Source organism: Lineus longissimus, chromosome 2 (genome assembly GCF_910592395.1).
Source record: "Lineus longissimus chromosome 2, tnLinLong1.2, whole genome shotgun sequence".
Lineage (NCBI taxonomy): Eukaryota > Metazoa > Nemertea > Pilidiophora > Heteronemertea > Lineidae > Lineus > Lineus longissimus.
Window position 1 is genome coordinate 6,542,195 of NC_088309.1, and position 21,598 is coordinate 6,563,792.

Below are 21,598 nucleotides of genomic sequence, written 5' to 3' on the forward strand. Positions count from 1 at the left end.
CCGATTGGCCATCACTTTGAACAGATCACATCTTTAGTCTTACGGATCAGGAACTCGTTTCGGTTACCCACGATGCAATTCGGCGGAAATGTGACAATCGAATCCATATCATGTATTGATATTGTTCATATAGAAAGTAAGCGAGCGACAAGATGCAGTTCGTTAAAGAAAATAAATATTAGCATAGAGATTGGTTCCAAGGGAATAGCTTCGTTTTCTTGCCATGTGTGGAACTGGGATGGTTTCCGCTTGATTCTGTCGGGACTATGGCGGAGGCGACACGCCGCTCTGCGCCTCCGTTAACTCATGCTAATGGGCGCAGTCATCCTGAAACGCTGACGCAGACCCCGCTAGAGTTCACACCCGCAACAAAGACAACTCAGACATGATGCGAAATCTCTACTCGCTCTAACAAACCGCCTTTTAAAGTTTGGATATAAAGTGTTAGAACTATCATTAGGACATCCCGACTTAAGAATGAATTTGGGTTGAAGCATTGTAAAAAGAAAATAGACGGTTGGTATTGCGCTGACAGTATCATTACCAAGCCATTCTTAGTGAGGTTGTAAATCTTGCGTCTTAATACCAAGAAATGTAAGCCAAGTAAATCACAAATGTGAAATTTTATTCGGCCAGATTTGAACACCGCCCATTTGCTATGTTATGGTGTATGATAGGAAATGTAAGGGAAGTTGACGTGATAACCAATCTATGCACTGTTGGTGACGTTCTTCATGGAAATAGTAATTCTTGGTGTCATAAACCTACAACTAAAGTAGATAGAAATTGCAACATATATAGTTATAAGTAACTGCAAATTAATTTTCAGCCAATGCTATACTGCCTTCCGACAAGCATCCTGAACCTCAGGCCAACACTCGGCACTAGCGACCGAGCTTATGTAACGTGAGCGATGGAGGAGGATACGACTGGCTCCGTTTTTTCGAGGATGTCCGGCAAGAAGGATTGACCGGGACGGCATTGTATGGGTGTTTTATACAGCATTAGATGTTTTATTACCATCACATCTACAATCGGAGAAAACAATCCAATCACACATAATGATAGAGACAACAGGCGATGTTTACCCCAAAGACCCCATCGAGTGTTCTACTTTTACTACAACCAAGAAAGTAATTACGAACAACGCGCAGAATATACTTATGGTACTTATGTTAGCTCTTCTAACGTGGAATCGACTCTACCCTAATCGAACAGATTGTCACCTTCGCCATCAATGTTTGACAACGTCTTATATCAAATATCATTTTTGCGAAGCCAAACATCTCTAGGATCAGAAGCAAACATTGTCTATTCACCTAAACTGAGAGGCAAACATTGTCTATTCACTCAAGTCTCCGTTAACAGCGTAACAGATGGAAGGCAAGACGCTTCTGTCTGGCAGGACCAGGGCCCCCGTGGTGGACCTAAATTGCCGCACATCACTCACTGTCATCTCCGATCTCCAATCTTTTCTTCCACGGAGTTTGCCTTTCTATCATTAAGAACTTAGAACAACAATTTGTCATAAGATGTTTACGGATCAAACTTTAGTAACTTTCATTATTCAAAACATACCATTAAATTCACTATGTGTCTCGAAATGATATTGCCTCCCTGACGTAAAGCCCACACGGGACTGTATTAATATGTAGTTACGGTCTTGGTTTTAGGGTCCGAAGTTAAATATTTTCCGGCTGTTCAAACTTTATTTGTCACCAAGTTAATCTTACGGACAAATTCATCGGTTTGATATTTAGAAGTCATATAAAATGGTTATAACCAAGAATGAATTAAGACATTAAAGTACCAAATATACGTGTACCTAGTGCTCGATAATAAAGGGCTCTTAATTCCTTCAACATCCTTAGTCATGTACAATTCTTGCTAACTGATCCCAGACGTAATTAAGAACTCCATACCGTCATACTGAACTTCCAGAGGTATTGCCTCCGTTACCTCCGCCGATGCTCGCGGTGTCTGTAAAGCTTACATTAAGGGTCAAGGTGCATGACCGTATACTACGTCAAAAGTGTCTTGGGACAGAAAATTATCATTATATATATCTTTTTTGGGAACCCTGTATTTGATTCCCAGCGGAACAGATGAATGGAATATTTCCGTCCTCGAGTAGCAATACAACAGCCGTTTGGGTTGGACCTTACTACCTTGGTTGGCGTGACTTGAGAGAGGTTCCGATGCTGCAATTTTCACGCCAATGTCCAACCTGTAATAAAGTGTCACATCTGCGGTGCGAAGAATGTCTCTGACAATGGGAAGAATGTCCCGCTGTTCAACGCAAATGATACCTCAATTTTGTCCGGCTAAACTTGTCCTAAAGTGACATTTAATTGGTTAGAGTTAAGAGCGGGGTGTTGATGATGTCCATTTGATCCAGCTGGTTATTGTATGGGACATACCAGAGAGGTGATGCTTGACTTTTCGGATTTGACCGTCGGGAATGCTGTACAGACGGCCGTACACTCCGGACGCAGTGGACCTGCCTGCCCCGTCATGTCGCCCGTTACATGAGAAGAAACGACCAGGATGACGATATTGACTCCCCGACCGGGAGTCTACAGTCGGGCGCCCAAATCTAACTGCACATCGAGAGTAGGAATGGTTTTCCCGGATTATCTCTTGACTGCAGGGATGAACCCATCGAAATCTGTCACTTTGCTCAAGTTTTACGAGCACAAGTCGTTATTTTTAGGGCTGGTTTTCTTTTTACTCAACATATAATCGTGCGTCCGCGTATGGGATAGTAGCCAAGTCGAAACATGGGGTGATATGAATAAAGACTAGCAAATGCTTTTATCTAAAACTCCATGTACATTTACACTAGGCCTTTCTGTACAAAATTGAAGTAAAAGCATTTGCTAGTCTTTATTCAGATCACCCATGGTCTCTAAATTCTGCTACATGTAAGCCGACCAGAACTCGAAAATTTAACTGTGAAATACCGGTCACCCTCCAGTGCTGGTCTGTCGTCAGCATGATGCACTAACTAAAAACTAGCATCACGCCATTGTACTTTAATCGACGGGATGAAAGACTGGTGTGGACCTTTCGATGGTTTCGCCATCTTCCAGATCAGGAGAAGACTACTGTCGTAACAGTAACCACGGTCCTCCCCCGCCCCAACCTCGACTGCCAACAAACAAGCACTTACAACACACGTAAAATCGCCAGTACTTGTGCGTATGTCAGTCGATGGGGGGGGGGGGGCTATTGAGCTCCTGTTTCATGTGTCTGTTGCTAGAGTTTCAGGAGAAGAGCACAGTCTTGGCCGGCGAAGACGAAGGACAGTTCTCGTTATTCGTTTAGTGCTTTTAACAGACAAGTGGTGGCGCTTTTAATGCAGCGCCGCCATGCGAATAAATGTAAACCCAGGATGGTTTATCACCAGTATGAATCCTGTTCAACAGAGGCCCATGCCTGCTGGGAACAACACCCCCCCCCCCCCATGACCCCCCTTCTTTAAAAGTCCCAAATCCTACATGTACAGCTGGGGTCATCCCTGTTTAATCCCACACGTGCGCATTCGTATTCCCGCGTTATGTACTGATGGTAGTGTCACCTGTTATTTCCTGGAAGAACTCCGTGATCCCTCTCGACGTGCACATCGATGATGTAACAAATCGCGAATATATCAGATAATGAGATTGGAAGGAAAAGACTGACATTTCTGTCAAATTACTGGTATAACTAATCATTTTCAATACAGATTTCCCATATTTTCCTAAAGCCATACTATATATCCATTCAAAAAATTTGTCAAACCAGTATTAAAACGCACCATTCTGCTTTATTTCTCAATGTTTGTTGTTCAATTGCGTAATTTTTCGTATAGTCGATGGCATGCTGTATTAATGTAGTGTGTGGGGTGCATTTTGCACAGCCTCTGTACATTATGTACAGACTACAGGACAAGAGTGTGCTTCATTGCTTTTGTCTCTCTTAGGCCTTTTAGTTTCATCCTGTTTATGCTGGACTGGGAGGGAGGGGGAGGAGGAAGATATTTTGACAGGCCGCTAGCATTAGCTAGCCTATGTTCAGCGCTGGGTGGTTTTAAAAATACAACACTTCGTAACTTCAAGGCCGGATACGACGATGGTACCACGTCAATGTGCAGGGATTTGAGGGCACAGTTCATAAAAGACATAAAAGACATTAATTCATGTCGCGCTCAAGTTTTGGATGATAAAATCAGATCAAGTTTGTCTTGCAAACTTATGTGCAATGTTTCATCTTGTCATTTCCAGAATACATTAAAAGGAATAAAGCTCCTGAGAGAAAACCAGAACTTCGTTACCGGTAATCAAACATGGAAATAGATGAGATTACCGTCATCAGTAAGTAGACATTGATAATCAGGCTTATTCAACAAAGTTTTAAAAACTAAATGAACATAGGATCTAGATTGTTTTCTATTTAAAACTGCAAAAAAAGAGACAAAGTATTTGGTGGTTGGCAGTATAGTCTATATATAGTCTCTGCAGGTTAATCGCAAACACTTGTTCATCCTCATTCCAGTGACTGTGTACATGGTCTTCAAATAACTGTAATGAAAACTGTTGTTGATAACATGATGGACACACCCATCAGACGTCAATGCATCAATCAATACAATTACTTGATTTGTATAATGGTAACGGAGTTGGTAGCCAACCACTAACTAGAGCTGGGTTGGATTTTTGCACTTGTCCGCTTGCCTTGAACGTCAGACAGACAAATTACTTTAGTAAAGTAGTGAACCTGTGGACTTCTGTAACAGATGACCTTCTTGATAACCAATTTCTTATTCTGTTTTCAGTTTTAAAGGCCAAGGACCTGCATCCAAAGAAAAAAGGTTTGTATATTTGGTTCTTACAATACAAGAAAGACTGAGATGAAGTAACATTAAATCTTCGATTCTACACAATTGCATCAAGAACTATCCTTGATTCTTAATCTTTGTGTTTCTTTTTATCAGTAGTATGAATCATTAAGGGTATTAAGTGCAATTCCAGAGGTCTTGGTCAATGTTTCTAGTCAATGGGTGATATGAATAAAGAGTAGTAAATGCTTTTATCTGAAACTCCATGTACATTTACACTTGGCCTTTCTGTACAAAATTGAAGTAAAAGCATTTGCTAGTCTTTATTCATATCACCCAATGTCTACGACGATGATTAAAAGATTAGAATAGATTCAAAAAGCCACAGGTTGTTTCTCTAGTCAAGAAATTATGTGGGACAGCCTGGTTCGAATCTCTTGTAACAACATTTGCATACAATAACAACCTAAAAACCAGGTAGGGAATTATTGATACAATTTGTCATCAAAGTAGAGAAGAGATCAGTATGTCAAGTACTGCCAGTAGGTCTGGCTAAATGTATTGTGTGCATACTGGCACTTGATTTTGGTTGTATGATACATGTTTACCAATTGCTGAGTCAATGCGAGTTGTGAGTGATGGTCCTCAGCAAAACTTGTTCGTGCTTTGCATTTTAAATTGGAACATCATGACACATCTTAGAATGAATAAGGGAATCAAAAGATTAGAAAAAACTGATACGCAGTTTACCGCCGATTTTGTACCATATAAAGACAAGTCGTTTTATCATACATTTACATACGTTTTGTTAAGATGTTTCCTCCCTTATTTTGCCTTGGCACACAGCCTTTCCCTACACATGCTTCAAGATTAAAACCAGGCATACTTTGAGTGTGTTGACTATCTGCTTGACCGAGTGCCCATATTTCAAGCACCAGGTTACAGTCCCTGTGGTGGTACCAAGCCACTGCATATACGTCAATCATGGCACCAAAACTGATCAATATTTCTAAATCATATGTTCATGATGAATGTTGAGAGCTTATTGATTGGCTTTCTGGCTGCACAAATACTGTACAGCTGTTATGATCGGTATCCATTCTACCTCATTGTCAACATGTCTGGCACTTAACCATACTAATGTATGTAACCAACCTGTCACCCTTGAAAGCCTGAGTCTTGCTGGTCATGACTTTCATGAAATCATATTCAAAACCAAAACCCGTTATCACATAGCTGAGTCGAGTGTGCCAGGCTCACGTACCTAAACTACTTTGGTTTAATGAATGAAGCAGGCACTCAGTATGATGGGGAGCAGGATTGGCCAATCATCAGGGGAAAATATCATATTCATCCTGATGAGTAGAAAAATTGTACAATATAATACGATGAGTGTGTCACTGCACCCTCTCGCACCTGGTAAAAAATCAATTTGAAGAAGCAAATTCTCTGAAATCAATTCTAATTGGACTGAGAAATTCATTCACGTTATGCTGGTACTTCATATTATTGACTGAATGGGATGTGTGTAGTTAGATGTTAGAGAGGTTATTTCCATTTCCAACCCAAACTCATCATTAACTTGAGGCTGAATTACAGTCGTTGTACAAATTAAAGACCAAATGAAAAGCTCCCCAGTCCAAGTGTTTATAAGGCCACCAGTCTCACTACATCCCCATCAAAAATCTCCCCACATTACAATACAGTCTCCTACTAAATGATACCATAATGTTATTTTTCAGGTCGAGGCAAATATTCAGTGATTTTTGGCATCGGAGGTAATAAATACCGTACCGATGTTATCAGAGACTCAGAGAATTGTCCCATGTGGAATCAAGAGTCAATCATGTAAGTTTTTACACACATTACTCATTAAAACATGTACTGCTTAGGCATGTGTCTTCATTATCTCAATTCCAAGATTGCTCCTCAATCTCTTCTGCTGACCTCTATTGAAACTTGTCATGTCCTTTTCCAGTGTCGTTCAGAAGGCAACTAATCCACTGAAGATAGTAGTCACCGACCATGAAGATGTGTTGGGTCAGATCGTCGTGCCATTACAGTGTTTACAGACCAAAAAAACGAGGCCGGAGGAAGCCCCGCTCCGTGCGCACAAGAAGTGCAGTCATCCCCAAGGAGAACTTACTTTCCAAGCTTGGATTTCAAAGTTTCACACTCGAGACGCTAAAGACGTTGGAGATGACGATGTGTCTCTGATTGCTGCGCCTGGTGGTGGCTTCACGCAAGAGTCAACGTCACAGAGTATGGGGTCACTGCCGCGGAGAAACAGCCATAATCCCCTTGCAAAGTTAAAAGACAAATTCACACACAAGGACAAGGATTCGTCTGAATCTGGCGGGAAACTTGGTGCTAAGGGTAAACGAGGGAGTTTGTCTGTTTTGAACTTGAGTTTTGGTCGACGGTCTTCAAAATCGAAGGCTAAGGATGACGAATCCTCGGGTAGAATGGTTCGTGCGAATAGCACTTTTGCTTTCGGGACTGGTACTAAGTTCAGCTTGAGTTCTTCAAGCAAAGCTCACAGCTGTATGGATTTGAATCAACCGGTTGGTGTTCCGAAAATAGCCGATGTCACACCGAATGAGGTCATGGTTGATGGGGGTGTGAAGATCACAATCAGTGGAGAATTCTTGGGAAATGGACGGGAGGATGTGATTGGGTTGTTCCTTGCAAGTTTGAATTGCCTCGACACCTTGGAATATGAATCGCCGAAGCGAATTCATTGTTGGACTAAGACTTGGAAGCCATGTTCGGGGCCTGTTGTCGTGGTGACGCAGTCAGGTGGTCGCGGTGTCTCCAATCATGCAAGTACTCAGTTCGCATTCCTCAGTTCACAAGATATTGAGTGCGACTCGATAAATGGAGAGATGTTTGAGAGGAACAATAACTTAAACTTGAGCTTGAGTAGTGAGGAGACTGGATACGTTAGTGATGGATCCAAGAAGGATCACAAAGAGATGTCTAAGGAAGAAAAGGTAAATAATTTGAAGCTGTCTGGCACTCTAGCACAGTAGAACCTCTCCAAAAGACACCCTTGGGACTGACAAGTACTATCCTTAATTGAAAGGTGTCCTGATGAGAGAGGTCAAATTGAATTGACAGTCTTGACGGTGTTCTTCCTGAATGAAAATTTCATAAAAGAGTTGCCCCAACTTCTTTGAACTCAGACAGATTAGAGACCGCTGGGATGATGGGCTGGCCCCGATAAACTTTTAAAGCACAGAATGAGATTACAAGTTACCTCATTCCAGTTGGGCTTCATGTCTTGAACATCACAAAATTGATGTTTTATCATTGATTACTTTTTACAAAAACTTCCTTCTATTTCAGAGATTGTCTTTGCTATCGGTGCCTGGCCAAGAGAACCCGCACCCCAAGCCTGAGAAGAAACACAAGCGGACAGAGAGCTTACAAAATATCTTACAAGCATTGGCTCCAACAAAAGACAAGTCATCTAGTAAGTAAACGATGGAGAGGTTTAGATTTTGATTCGAGAACGAGGTGGCATGTTGAGATTGAACTTCATATTTTGAAATTGAAGTCATTGTGTGGCTCATCGATGTTTTGACGTAGAAATTGCTTGTCCCATTATGACTCAACCTGCTATTGACTGTGTTTTAGGTCTTACAAAAGCTGATATGATCACAGAATTACAAAAGATTAAGATGGAAAACCTGAAACTCACAGCGGACAATCAAGGTATGTGAGAAAAAACCATGTTGGGTTAAGTATATAAATGAGATTTGATGTGAATGTCAACCAACATGGATTGCAAAAAAGATGCACTGTCATTAGTCGGGGAGATCAGTGGCATATTGGTAAGAGAGCATCAGGCTTATAATCAGAAGGTCATGGGTTTGAGTCTTGGAAGGATCACCGCTGTTTCGTCATTGTCCTTGAGCTGACCACCACAAAGCAGACATTTAAATCCCTCGTTTGTGAGGCGCTTTACCTATATGTAACATGCCTAAGTAGTTTTACTCGAATGTCTTCATCAGTATCAGTATTCTTCATCTCGTAGGACTCAAGACGAGGAACCAGAACCTACTGATTCAGAACAAAGAGCTACAAGACCAGAACGACAACCTGAAAGTCTACATCGATAAGCTGTTGACAAGGGTGATAGACAAATGTCCGGATGTGCTCAAGGTATCAAGTTCACACTCAATGTCTTTTCTATCCACGTCCACCATATAAGTTCCACCTACTAAGTCCCTATGTTTTTTTCATGCTTTAACCTTAAAATTGCCATGTCCATCAGAAGGAATCAGTGTATGGCTCCACCGAACTCAACTGGTTTGATTTGGTGTAGACATGGCATGATAATGGGTCTCAAAGATAGCTAGACCCCCTGTCCACACCACGTACGCTCTGGCACCAATTCTCCCTCTCAATGGGTGTACTTTATGAACAGTGCCTAAGGAACATTTTTGAACTTCTTGTACATGTATGTGTCTGTTTGATGATCTGGAAAAGTCTAAATAGGTTGGTGAAGAGTTGGACCCTACCATGACCAAAGCCTGTGAAAACCAATAATGAGTTCCCCTTGTATTTTGTAGCATGGGTAAAGAAAAATGTGTAAAACCCGAAGTGATTCAACTCAGACAAAGAGCAAATGCAGAGGAAAAGGGAGACATTCTTGTTGAGGACATTCGATAAAGCACTGTAATTAGTGAAATATAATGGTTCAAATGCTTCCTGGTCCCAGTTCTATTTAGATCATAACATCATCCTGATACATGTATGTTAGTACATGTACATCAGTGCACAGCAAAACGTGTCACAACATGTTTATCATGATGTCATGAGCCAAAATGATTTCTAAGAACAGGGCCCTTTGAGTTTGCAACTTTCCATTCCAACCTTCAACCCTCAGACATACTGGTGTCAATTGTGATGAACACGAAATGTTGGAAGACACCAAATGATCTAAGTCAATACAGTGCAGAAACTTGACTGGTTGTTTGAAAGTGTGTGAGTGTTGGGGTTTTAATTTTTTCCTCATCGGGCCCACTATTTGCACCAGTTGTCTGAGGGTTGACAGGGCATATTCATTCTAAAATCGATGAAAATATAAATCTACATGTATTTATTATGTGATGTAAATATCATTATTAATGTATTTTTCTCTACTATTTGTACTACTTTCAGAACTGAACAAGTCATTCAAACATGTCATGCATTGAGAAATCCAATCTATTCTTTAAAAAAAAATCAGCTGTGTATATCCCAGCACTCATATCAGTTTGAAGACAATACTTAGACGGTGAACAATATCTTTCAAAAGTAGCCAAAATGAAATTCATTTATTCAAGCCATCTTCTGTGATTCTAAAATTTACGATAGGATTTTTAACTGGGTCATGTTGTAATCTTCCACATTGTTGTTCTATTGTGGAAATGTACATTGTAGAATGAGTGGTACACTGTACATCCTCATTGTATAGTCTGTTCTCCATTAGGAAAAAATTATGACAGGGGCAAGGAAGTCTCTCGTTTAATAAATTTGTGTAAATGTATCTTCGGTGAATATTATGATTGCCTTTGTGTAGGCATCAGATGTGCATACATTCCCCACATACATGTAGGCATCAGACGTGTATACATTGCCCTCATGTAGGCGTCAGATGTGCTACATTGCCTACATATAGGCTTCAGATGTGCATACATGCCTTCTTGTACGCATCAGATGTGCATTCATTGCCTACATGTCCGCATCAGATGTGCATGCGTTGCCTACATGTAGGCATCATATGTGCATACATTGCCAACATGAACATGTAGAACCATCGATCTGTCTCAGTGCTTTAGTGCATGATATGGTTGCTTGCTGTCACTGCTGCCTGTTGTCTGCCTATTCAGGCACCATTGTATCCCGCCATAAACGTAAGTTGCAACCCTATTTTGTGGATCACTTAATGATCATATTTATCTTCCACACTCTTACTACCAGTAGTTTCTCACTATCAGTGGCCACCTTCTGTGGTCATTTGAACTCTATATCATATCTCCTTTTTCATATCATATCTCCACTTTCTTATCCATTTACATATCAGCTTTGTACATGCAATATGTCTTTGAATTCTGAGCAAGCAAATCGAGGCACTGAGTATCTGACCAGTCAGTGAAGTAATGGGTTTGCATGCGTTAGAAAGGAAAGCAAAGTAACGGTTTGTGCTGAGCCTGTACGCTGTAAATAATGCCACATTTCAGATGAACATTAATGGCCATTGGATAATGTACAGATTTATACATGGTATCAAAGACATTGTATTCAGTATATAAATGTACAGTTAGGCCTGAGTCATGTGCGATTAAGCTTATAAATATACATGTGTAGTCCTTTTTCAAGTGTGAATAGTTTCAATATACGGTGTAATATGAGACACCTCTATCAGTGACTTCATGTAACTTAATCTGACCTACAATTCTCCTGCCCATCTTTGTTTCAAGAAGCACATGCAGGTTGAGAGCTTGATTGGTGCTCAGTTATCAGAAAGGTCGGAAAATAATTTCGACAGTCACATCTGCCAAAATATAGACACTGGGTGATACATTGTATGAGACCACATCCTGAGATCAGGTTTTTGCTATACTAGTAAATGTTCCAGTTCCAAAAGAAGATAATATCATTTAAAAAGCATGTATCAGTGAAATAAAATGTATTGTTTATCCATGTTACCATGATTACTCTTGAATATGTGATTTGGTGTGATGACCATTGTACAATAAATGCCATTTTCAAAATATTTGCTTTCTGATTTGCTTATTTCTCCACCAGCTGAAAGAATTCTTGGTGACAAGTCTACAAATGACTTTTAAGGATCTTTATCGCCACATTATAATATTCCATTGAATTGAGATTGGGAAAAAAGCCAAGCAGTTCACTTGCTTCCCAAATTTACAGAAGTGTTATTATTCATCTCTAAATAAACTGACGAGGGCCTAACTAACGTCTTCAGATTTAGACCCTGAAGCAGCCTATTCAAACATGGATGCTTGAATTCTTCTCCCCGTCTGACATTAGTTTCCTCAGTAGAACTTTTGGAAATATGTCTTGGGATGTGACTGGTGGCTGGGTATAGAACATTCCTTGGTTACAGGCAATTGATGTCAAGTGGCTTGCCCAAGGTCATCGACAAGGCAGACGCTGGTATCAAGACAACTTATCTTATCAATTCCCTAAATTTTGTCTTTAGAAGTAATGTGAATGTATACACATCTTTATCTTTACATTCTACATTAAAACATTTGTTCTTTTTTCATTTCATTTGGTACTTCCATAAAATGTTACAACCACTGCATGATAACACAGAATGTTTCTGTCCTGTTCATCGCCGTAGTAATCGTCAAATTGAAAGCAGAGGCCATCGCTATCTTCATGAATTTAGGCCAGTTTATGGACTTCAGCTCAATTTTCTTTATATCTGCCACGACCTTGTTGTTAGTTGTTGTTGTAAGAACTATTTTATTGCACTGGCATGCTTTTTGGCTCACCTATGACTGAGCCTTTACCATCACGCAGTGTCCGTCGTCGTCGTTAGATATGGGTGGCACGTTTTGTAACCGCTCAAGCTTTTGAACTCTTACTTGGTACACATGTACCCCCAGGTGACCGCTACTCAGAGACTGAATCGCGGCCTCATACTAAAGAGAAGAATGTATTTAGGACAGTCGAGATAGTTACACCTTGAGTGTATAGCGATGTACAGGGTGGCCCAGAATTATTTTCCCTCATACAATGGATACACAATAGAATTCTATTGTCCAAAGGAAAATAATTCTAGGCCTCCCTGTAGATAGATGTCTATTACACCCAACCATTCAGTGCCCAATGTCAATGACGCTATTCTATGTTGTTGAACAGGGGGTCCCATTGACTGCGGCAATCTTCTCTTTGAAACAATGTCGACTACACAAGCGGCATCTGATGTGCTGGTCCTGAACCGAAGAAGTTCTTTACATCATCTTATCTAACGAAATGAATGTCGAGTCTATTATAGCAGTGAACGATGAAGATGAAGAATGTCAATCCACCTCTGTCTTCTTTACTTTGTCTGGTGACAACATCAAGAGGAATCAATAGAGAAATGAAATTTTGTCTCTTTCACAGTATCGGTCTGGACATACATCATGCCCAGATCCTTGATGCTCGCATTATTGCATTTCCTTATTTAACTAATAATAATAATACTAATAATATAATAATAATAATAAACTTTTATTAATGATTAAGGCCATCGGCCCCTTACAATAATACAAATTATTATATCAAGCAATACAACTCAAGATGACAAAACAAAGTAATACAATTAGAATCCGAGTCTCCTATTCCTACTCTTGTATAGAAAAACTGACAAATTTCATAGGGTTTCTGCACACTAACTATTCATTGAGGAGACAGAGGAATACATCGTTGGCACGGAGAAAGGTAACAATCTGGTACGAAGATATTGCAAAAATACACATACATTCAAAACATGAACTAGCTCTCAGCAAGAGCTTGCAGCGGTGAAGTGCAGGAAGCAAAAATGACAAGTTGGTGAAATGGGGTGGGTTTTTATGCACAGATTGAAAATACATTGACTTAGTGAATGTTCAATGGAGTAAGGCATTTAATAGGAGAAGCTTTCCGTTCACTTTTACAGTAGAAACCATGAAATCAAAAAAGGAATGTCTGTGGAAATTGTGGATAAAAATCATTTGATGTTGGGAAAATAGATGTGTTTACATGGTTGAAGGGAAGTGAAGGAGCAGACTGCTCTATAGTGGAGTCTGTCATTCACAATAATCACTGGTACCCTGGCTACTGAACGATTGGCAGCTTATGGCGCTACCAAGTGTGACGTGACTGCGTATTCTAACTGTGAAGATGCTCCACCATAGATCTCATCTTTCTGATGAGACGTCCAGAAATAGAGCCAGGATCCTCACTGTCCATGTCATCTGTATCTAATCAGGTTTCAAAAAAAGTGGTACGTTTCTTAACTGCTAGGACTCTCCAGGTCAGGTGACCTCAGACACTGATTTCGGTCCGATCTGATTCTTGACTTGGCCATCAGCAGGCCAAAAGTGAAAACCTAAAAAGTGTGATATCTCTCTTATAAGTGAATCGTTTTCAATAATATTTTTATAGTAGGTATTCTGAGGTGTAAATGGTGTAAATTGGCTGTGAGTGTAAGTATGGCACATTTCTTAACCGCAAAAGCTATGAACCTGAAATTTGGTACACATGACTCCCTACGTCAGATGACCTCTGACAACTAATTCCAGTCCGATCTGATTCTCGACTTCAAAACTGAAAAGGTAAAAAGTGCAATATCTTATCAATTACTCGTTTTCAATAATATTGTTACGGTAGGTACTCCTTCTTGCAACTGCACAGAAAATAATTCATGTCTAGGTCTGACAGTCTGTACAATACCGCAGTGTCCGGTGTCTGTCGCCCTAGTCATCATAGTCGCCATAGTCGTAGGTCGTCGGTCATCAGTCATCGTCTGTCGTCGTTCGTTGTCGTCTGTATCCTGTTTCAAAAACCGTGGCACATTTCTTAACTGCTACATGTAGTAAGTCTATGAACTTGAAACCTTGTACACAGGCCTCTCCAGGTCAGATGACCTCAGACACTTATTTCAGTCCAATCTAATTCTTGACTTAGCCATCAGCAGGCAAAAAGTGAAGATCTAAAAAGTGTGATATCTCTCTTATAAGTGAATGAATCATTTTCGATAATATTTCCTAGCAAGGATACATCACATATCATACGGGTTATTGATTTGACCTACTTTTCAAGGTCACGTAGGTCAAATGGTGTAAATTGGCTGTTTGAGTGTAAATATGGCACGTTTCTTAACCGCTAAAGCTATGAACCTGAAATTTGGTGCACATGACTCCCCACGTCAGATAACCTTGGACAATGAATTCCGGACCGATCTGACTCTCGACTTCAAAACTGAAAAGGTAAGAAGTGCAATATCTCTGCATGAATTCTTTACCAGCAAATATCTAGCGAAATACAAATACTTGTGATGCATTACTGAAAAATGTGAAAAAGATTAAGAAATCTCACTGAAAAGCTTTTGTGCAGCATTGAAATGGCCTGAAACGATTGACAAAGCCATCAGCTGCATTGTGACTGAAGTCAGGGGCAGGTTTGCTGTTTGACCATGGATATCATTTATCTTTCCTGTGTCCTTTCATGGTAGACTTCGTGCATTAATCTCGCTGTGTGGCTCCAAACTTGAAACCAATGATGCCGTTACTCCGTAACCCAGGCTGATAGACCAATTTGCCCCCATTTGAACCAAAAAACCTCATTCTCTCTTCGGTCTGAAGTGGTCGGCTGATGCTCTCAGAATTTGATTTTTGCCTGAAGAGAAGAGACAACAAATAAATACTCTTGTTTAGACATAACACCCATGACTTTGTTTGAATTGCTTCTTCAGCAGACATTTCCACCCTGGGCACAGCCCAAACAGTTTTATTCATCACCAACAATGGGTCAGGGCTTGAGTTAGAGTTTATTAATCAAGTTTAGAAAAGGGTCTAAAGTTTGATATGAGGCAACGCTACTGATCCACCTACATGTATCAAATTGGCTCCATTTATGTCATCATCATTGTGTGGCATTGATTCCTCTCTCTTCACTGATATAGTTCTGGTGGGTCCTTGCGAAATGTAGAGACTGGACCTGATCAACGCTGCAGGAGTATAAATCAGTAGGTACAACTTTCAAACGGACTAAAACACTGGAAGATAAAAAACGAAGAATTATAATTTTTTACCAATTTGGTGGGAAAAGTGCATAATTCTACCTAAAAGAACAAAAGAAACATTTGTCTGAACTTTACAATCCCCAATTTACGTAACCCTGCAGAAAAACTCAACATGTAGTAACAATAAACAAGCCTGCCAACCCCATTGGTTGATAGGTGACATGACACTGAAACTCGTTTTAGTCCTTCTGTTGTCCCTCATGGCTAGTTTTGAAGTGCCTACGTCTTACGGTTACAAAACGTGCACCAGGTTGACTGATGGAAGGACAGACACCATTCTATAGTGGTGGATGGAAGGACAGACACCATTCTGTGTTGACGGATGGAAGGACAGACACCATTCTGAATAGTTATCGTGCTAAATTTTTTGTCAAGGTCATTTCTTTGGCTGTTCTTCCTCATTGCCAGATTTGCTGTGCCTGTGTCTTGCAGTTTCAGAATGTGCACCATGTTGACGGATGGAATGACAGACGTCATTCTGTGTCGACGAATTCTGCGTTGACGGATGGAAGGACTGACACCATTCTGAAAAGATATCGTGCTAAAGAGAAACATGCACCATTATGACGGATGGAAGGACAGACACCATTCTGAATAGTTATCGTGCTAAATTTTTTGTCAGGGTCGTTTCCTTGCCTGTTCCTCCTCAAGGCCAGATATGAAGTGCCTAGGCCTGTTGGTTGATAGGCAACACGATTTCTTGCTTAATCAACACCTGAACTCATTTTAGTCCCTCTGACGTCACAATACCGATTGCAGCCATACCGTATCGGTCCTACGAATAACTGGGACAATGGGCGATCAAGTGGGACATGGAGTTCCATTCCCAAAATTACCAAGTCCTGACAAGCTTATAGACAAAACGTATCAAGTGCAAAATACCAGGACCAAGGGTTTCCTCAAGAAACATGCAGTAAGACTCACATCGATCTTCAGTCAACAACGACAAGACAATCCTTCCTAACCTGGAATACGCTCCAACACCTTGGTATCCCTACCACAAGAGAGACCTAGACTGTCCTGTGTCAGGACGTTATGCAGTGGACAAAGCATAATCTGTTCTGATCAGAGGATTGCGGCTGCGTTTCCTGTATCAGACGGTGAAACCACATTCGACTCACTATCTGCTCTATTAGAGAACTGCTCTGGTTGCCAGACTGGCCCAGAGGATTGCGGCTGGGTTTCCTGTGTCAGACAGCGGAACCACATTCGACTCACTATCTGCTCTATTAGAGAACTACTCTGATCAGACGATTAAAACCTGATCACTCGTGTCAGATTGCAAACCAAAGCATAGCATGCATATTCTGACCAGAATACTGACCATTAAAAACACTGATAAAGATTCAAAGTGCCTAGGCCCGTCAAAAGGATCAAAGTCTTGTGTTTATAAGTTACCATTGTATGCCTTAGAGGTGGCGAAATGGTACTGTTTAGACAAGAAGTCTCTCCAAATGCCTCATAGAAGCAGAGGGATTAAAATCTTGTCTTTATTGGCTAACAAATGCTTACCCTTTCCAAAGACATCCTTTCGGGAATCATAATTCCCACGGGGGTGACTGACTCTTCCACCCTTCCCCCACTCCCCCCGTGCGAACGTATCATAGATAAAGCCAGGTCCTTGAGATCGTGGTGGAATGTCATCAAAAATTGCAAGCAGATGCCAGGGAGACCACTATCTGACATCCATAACAGCTTACCTCCCTCTTTAGCTAGTTACAGTCGGTGTGACACAACAGGCGAGTATAGTGGTTGCCATATTGATTGATTTATAACATCATATGAAATATATCCCATCAAGAAAATATGACAAAATTTCTGTCATATTACACACCGATGAAGGATGAGGCCGATAAAAACAATAGAGTGGGAACGAATCACTTTTGGCAGTTCATAAAAAGTTAAAGATAGGAGGTATAAGGTATATCCCAAAATTACCAAGACCACAGGTTTCCTCTGCAGAAACATACTGTAAGACTCCCATCGATCTTAAGTCAACAACGACAAGAGAGTCCTTCCTCTCCTGGAATATGCCCCAACACCTTGGTATCCCTACCACAAGAAAGACCTAGACTGTCCTGTGTCAGGACGTTATGCAGTGGACCAAGCATAATCTGTTCTGATCAGAGGATTGCGGCTGCGTTTCCTGTATCAGACGGTGAAACCACATTCGACTCACTATCTGCTCTATTAGAGAACTGCTCTGGTTGCCAGACTGGCCCAGAGGATTGCGGCTGGGTTTCCTGTGTCAGACGGCGGAACCACATTCGACTCACTATCTGCTCTATTAGAGAACTACTCTGATCAGACGATTAAAACCTGATCACTCGTGTCAGATGGCAAACTAAAGCATAGCATGCATATTCTGACCAGAATACTGACCATTAAAAACATTGATAAAGATTCGAAGTGCCTAGGCCCGTCAAAAGGATCCCAGTCTTATGTTTATAAGTTACCATTGTATGCCTTAGAGGTGGCAAAATGGTACTGTTTAGACAAGAAGTCTCTCCAAATGCCTCATAGAAGCAGAGGGATTAAAATCTTGTCTTTATTGGCTAACAAATGCTTACCCTTTCCAAAGACATCCTTTTAGGAATCATAATTCCCACGGGGCTGACTGGCTCTTCTGACCTTCCCCCACTCCCCCCGTGCGAACGTATCATTAGATAAAGCCAGGTCCTTGAGATCGTGGTGGAATGTCAACAAAAACTGCAAGCAAATGCCAGGGAGACATCTATCTGACATCCATAACAGCTTACCTCCCTCTTTGGCTAGTTACAGTCGGTGTGACACAACTGGCGAGTATAGTGGTTGCCATATTGATTGATTTATAACATCATATGAAATATATCCCATCAAGAAAATATGACCAAATTTTTGTCATATTACACACCGATGAAGGATGAGGCTGATAAAAACAATAGAGTGGGAACGAATCACTTTTGGCAGTTCATAAAAAGTTAAAAATAGGAGGTATAAGGTATATCCCAAAATTACCAAGACCACGGGTTTCCTCTGCAGAAACATACTGTAAGACTCCCATCGATCTTAAGTCAACAACGACAAGAGAGTCCTTCCTCTCCTGGAATATGCCCCAACACCTTGGTATCCCTACCACAAGAAAGACCTAGACTGTCCTGTGTCAGGACGTTATGCAGTGGACAAAGCATAATCTGTTCTGATCAGAGGATTGCGGCTGCGTTTCCTGTATCAGACGGTGAAACCACATTCGACTCACTATCTGCTCTATTAGAGAACTGCTCTGGTTGCCAGACTGGCCCAGAGGATTGCGGCTGGGTTTCCTGTGTCAGACGGCGGAACCACATTCGACTCACTATCTGCTCTATTAGAGAACTACTCTGATCAGACGATTAAAACCTGATCACTCGTGTCAGATTGCAAACCAAAGCATAGCATGCATATTCTGACCAGAATACTGACCATTAAAAACACTGATAAAGATTCAAAGTGCCTAGGCCCGTCAAAAGGATCAAAGTCTTGTGTTTATAAGTTACCATTGTATGCCTTAGAGGTGGCGAAATGGTACTGTTTAGACAAGAAGTCTCTCCAAATGCCTCATAGAAGCAGAGGGATTAAAATCTTGTCTTTATTGGCTAACAAATGCTTACCCTTTCCAAAGACATCCTTTCGGGAATCATAATTCCCACGGGGGTGACTGGCTCTTTCACCCTTCCCCCACTCCCCCCGTGCGAACGTATCATTAGATAAAGCCAGGTCCTTGAGGTCGTGGTGGAATGTCATCAAAAATTGCAAGCAGATGCCAGCGAGACCACTATCTGACATCCATAACAGCTTACCTCCCTCTTTAGATAGTTACAGTCGGTGTGACACAACAGGCGAGTATAGTGGTTGCCATATTGATTGATTTATAACATCATATGAAATATATCCCATCAAGAAAATATGACAAAATTTTTGTCATATTACACACCGATGAAGGATAAGGCCGATAAAAACAATAGAGTGGGAACGAATCACTTTTGGCAGTTCATAAAAAGTTAAAGATAGGAGGTATAAGGTATATCCCAAAATTACCAAGACCCTGGGTTTCCTCTGCAGAAACATACTGTAAGACTCCCATCGATCTTAAGTCAACAACGACAAGAGAGTCCTTCCTCTCCTGGAATATGCCCCAACACCTTGGTATCCCTACCACAAGAAAGACCTAGACTGTCCTGTGTCAGGACGTTATGCAGTGGACCAAGCATAATCTGTTCTGATCAGAGGATTGCGGCTGCGTTTCCTGTATCAGACGGTGAAACCACATTCGACTCACTATCTGCTCTATTAGAGAACTGCTCTGGTTGCCAGACTGGCCCAGAGGATTGCGGCTGGGTTTCCTGTGTCAGACGGCGGAACCACATTCGACTCACTATCTGCTCTATTAGAGAACTACTCTGATCAGACGATTAAAACCTGATCACTCGTGTCAGATTGCAAACCAAAGCATAGCATGCATATTCTGACCAGAATACTGACCATTAAAAACATTGATAAAGATTCGAAGTGCCTAGGCCCGTCAAAAGGATCAAAGTCTTGTGTTTATAAGTTACCATTGTATGCCTTAGAGGTGGCGAAATGGTACTGTTTAGACAAGAAGTCTCTCCAAATGCCTCATAGAAGCAGAGGGATTAAAATCTTGTCTTTATTGGCTAACAAATGCTTACCCTTTCCAAAGACATCCTTTCGGGAATCATAATTCCCACGGGGGTGACTGGCTCTTCCACCCTTCCCCCACTCCCCCCGTGCGAACGTATCATTAGATAAAGCCAGGTCCTTGAGATCGTGGTGGAATGTCAACAAAAACTGCAAACAAATGCCAGGGAGACATCTATCTGACATCCATAACAGCTTACCTCCCTCTTTGGCTAGTTACAGTCGGTGTGACACAACTGGCGAGTATAGTGGTTGCCATATTGATTGATTTATAACATCATATGAAATATATCCCATCAAGAAAATATGACCAAATTTTTGTCATATTACACACCGATGAAGGATGAGGCCGATAAAAACAATAGAGTGGGAACGAATCACTTTTGGCAGTTCATAAAAAGTTAAAGATAGGAGGTATAAGGTATATCCCAAAATTACCAAGACCACGGGTTTCCTCTGCAGAAACATACTGTAAGACTCCCATCGATCTTAAGTCAACAACGACAAGAGAGTCCTTCCTCTCCTGGAATATGCCCCAACACCTTGGTATCCCTACCACAAGAAAGACCTAGACTGTCCTGTGTCAGGACGTTATGCAGTGGACAAAGCATAATCTGTTCTGATCAGAGGATTGCGGCTGCGTTTCCTGTATCAGACGGTGAAACCACATTCGACTCACTATCTGCTCTATTAGAGAACTGCTCTGGTTGCCAGACTGGCCCAGAGGATTGCGGCTGGGTTTCCTGTGTCAGACGGCGGAACCACATTCGACTCACTATCTGCTCTATTAGAGAACTACTCTGATCAGACGATTAAAACCTGATCACTCGTGTTAGATGGCAAACTAAAGCATAGCATGCATATTCTGACCAGAATACTGACCATTAAAAACACTGATAAAGATTCAAAGTGCCTAGGCCCGTCAAAAGGATCAAAGTCTTGTGTTTATAAGTTACCATTGTATGCCTTAGAGGTGGCGAAATGGTACTGTTCAGACAAGAAGTCTCTCCAAATGCCTCATAGAAGCAGAGGGATTAAAATCTTGTCTTTATTGGCTAACAAATGCTTACCCTTTCCAAAGACATCCTTTCGGGAATCATAATTCCCACGGGGGTGACTGGCTCTTTCACCCTTCCCCCACTCCCCCCGTGCGAACGTATCATTAGATAAAGCCAGGTCCTTGAGGTCGTGGTGGAATGTCATCAAAAATTGCAAGCAGATGCCAGCGAGACCACTATCTGACATCCATAACAGCTTACCTCCCTCTTTAGCTAGTTACAGTCGGTGTGACACAACTGGCGAGTATAGTG

General features: G+C 41.2%; 2 protein-coding genes across 8 annotated transcripts in view; both read left to right on the forward strand.

Annotated features, from left to right (window-relative positions):
- The first annotated feature begins 3,634 nt into the window (after window positions 1–3,634).
- On the forward strand, window positions 3,635–11,577 carry LOC135503621 (uncharacterized). 2 transcript variants are annotated; one of them, XM_064797256.1, is made up of 9 exons: window positions 3,635–3,702; window positions 4,266–4,355; window positions 4,817–4,852; window positions 6,562–6,667; window positions 6,798–7,812; window positions 8,168–8,294; window positions 8,459–8,536; window positions 8,859–8,986; window positions 9,397–11,577. In XM_064797256.1, exons 2-9 carry the CDS (start codon window positions 4,328–4,330, stop codon window positions 9,403–9,405), a joined length of 1,527 nt encoding a protein of 508 aa, XP_064653326.1. In that variant the 5' UTR covers window positions 3,635–3,702; window positions 4,266–4,327; the 3' UTR covers window positions 9,406–11,577. The 2 variants fall into 2 exon arrangements, with proteins under 2 accessions (XP_064653326.1, XP_064653327.1); XM_064797257.1 differs by having other exon boundaries at window positions 9,989–11,577.
- Window positions 11,578–12,153: 576 nt separating this feature from the next.
- LOC135503623 (cotranscriptional regulator ARB2A-like) overlaps window positions 12,154–21,598 on the forward strand; it is a 31,045-nt gene continuing 21,600 nt past the window's right edge. Inside the window, exon 1 of one of the 6 annotated variants that reach the window (XM_064797262.1) lies at window positions 12,154–12,292. In XM_064797262.1, coding sequence (XP_064653332.1) covers window positions 12,218–12,292 — 75 coding nt within the window. In that variant the 5' untranslated portion in view covers window positions 12,154–12,217. Of the gene's footprint in view, window positions 12,293–12,420; window positions 12,448–12,546; window positions 13,279–21,598 lie in introns of those variants that run through there. The other 5 variants (XM_064797259.1, XM_064797263.1, XM_064797258.1 and 2 more) reach the window with 5 other exon arrangements.

What these genes read in the sequence shown, in the direction of transcription:
- LOC135503621 (XM_064797256.1), top strand. Translation starts at nt 4,328, where the DNA reads ATGGAAATAGATGAGATTACCGTCATCA. An exon ending in CCTGCATCCAAAGAAAAAAG is followed by an intron (nt 4,853 to 6,561) that starts GTTTGTATATTT and finishes GTTATTTTTCAG; the next exon opens with GTCGAGGCAAATATTCAGTG. An exon ending in AACAAAAGACAAGTCATCTA is followed by an intron (nt 8,295 to 8,458) that starts GTAAGTAAACGA and finishes ACTGTGTTTTAG; the next exon opens with GTCTTACAAAAGCTGATATG.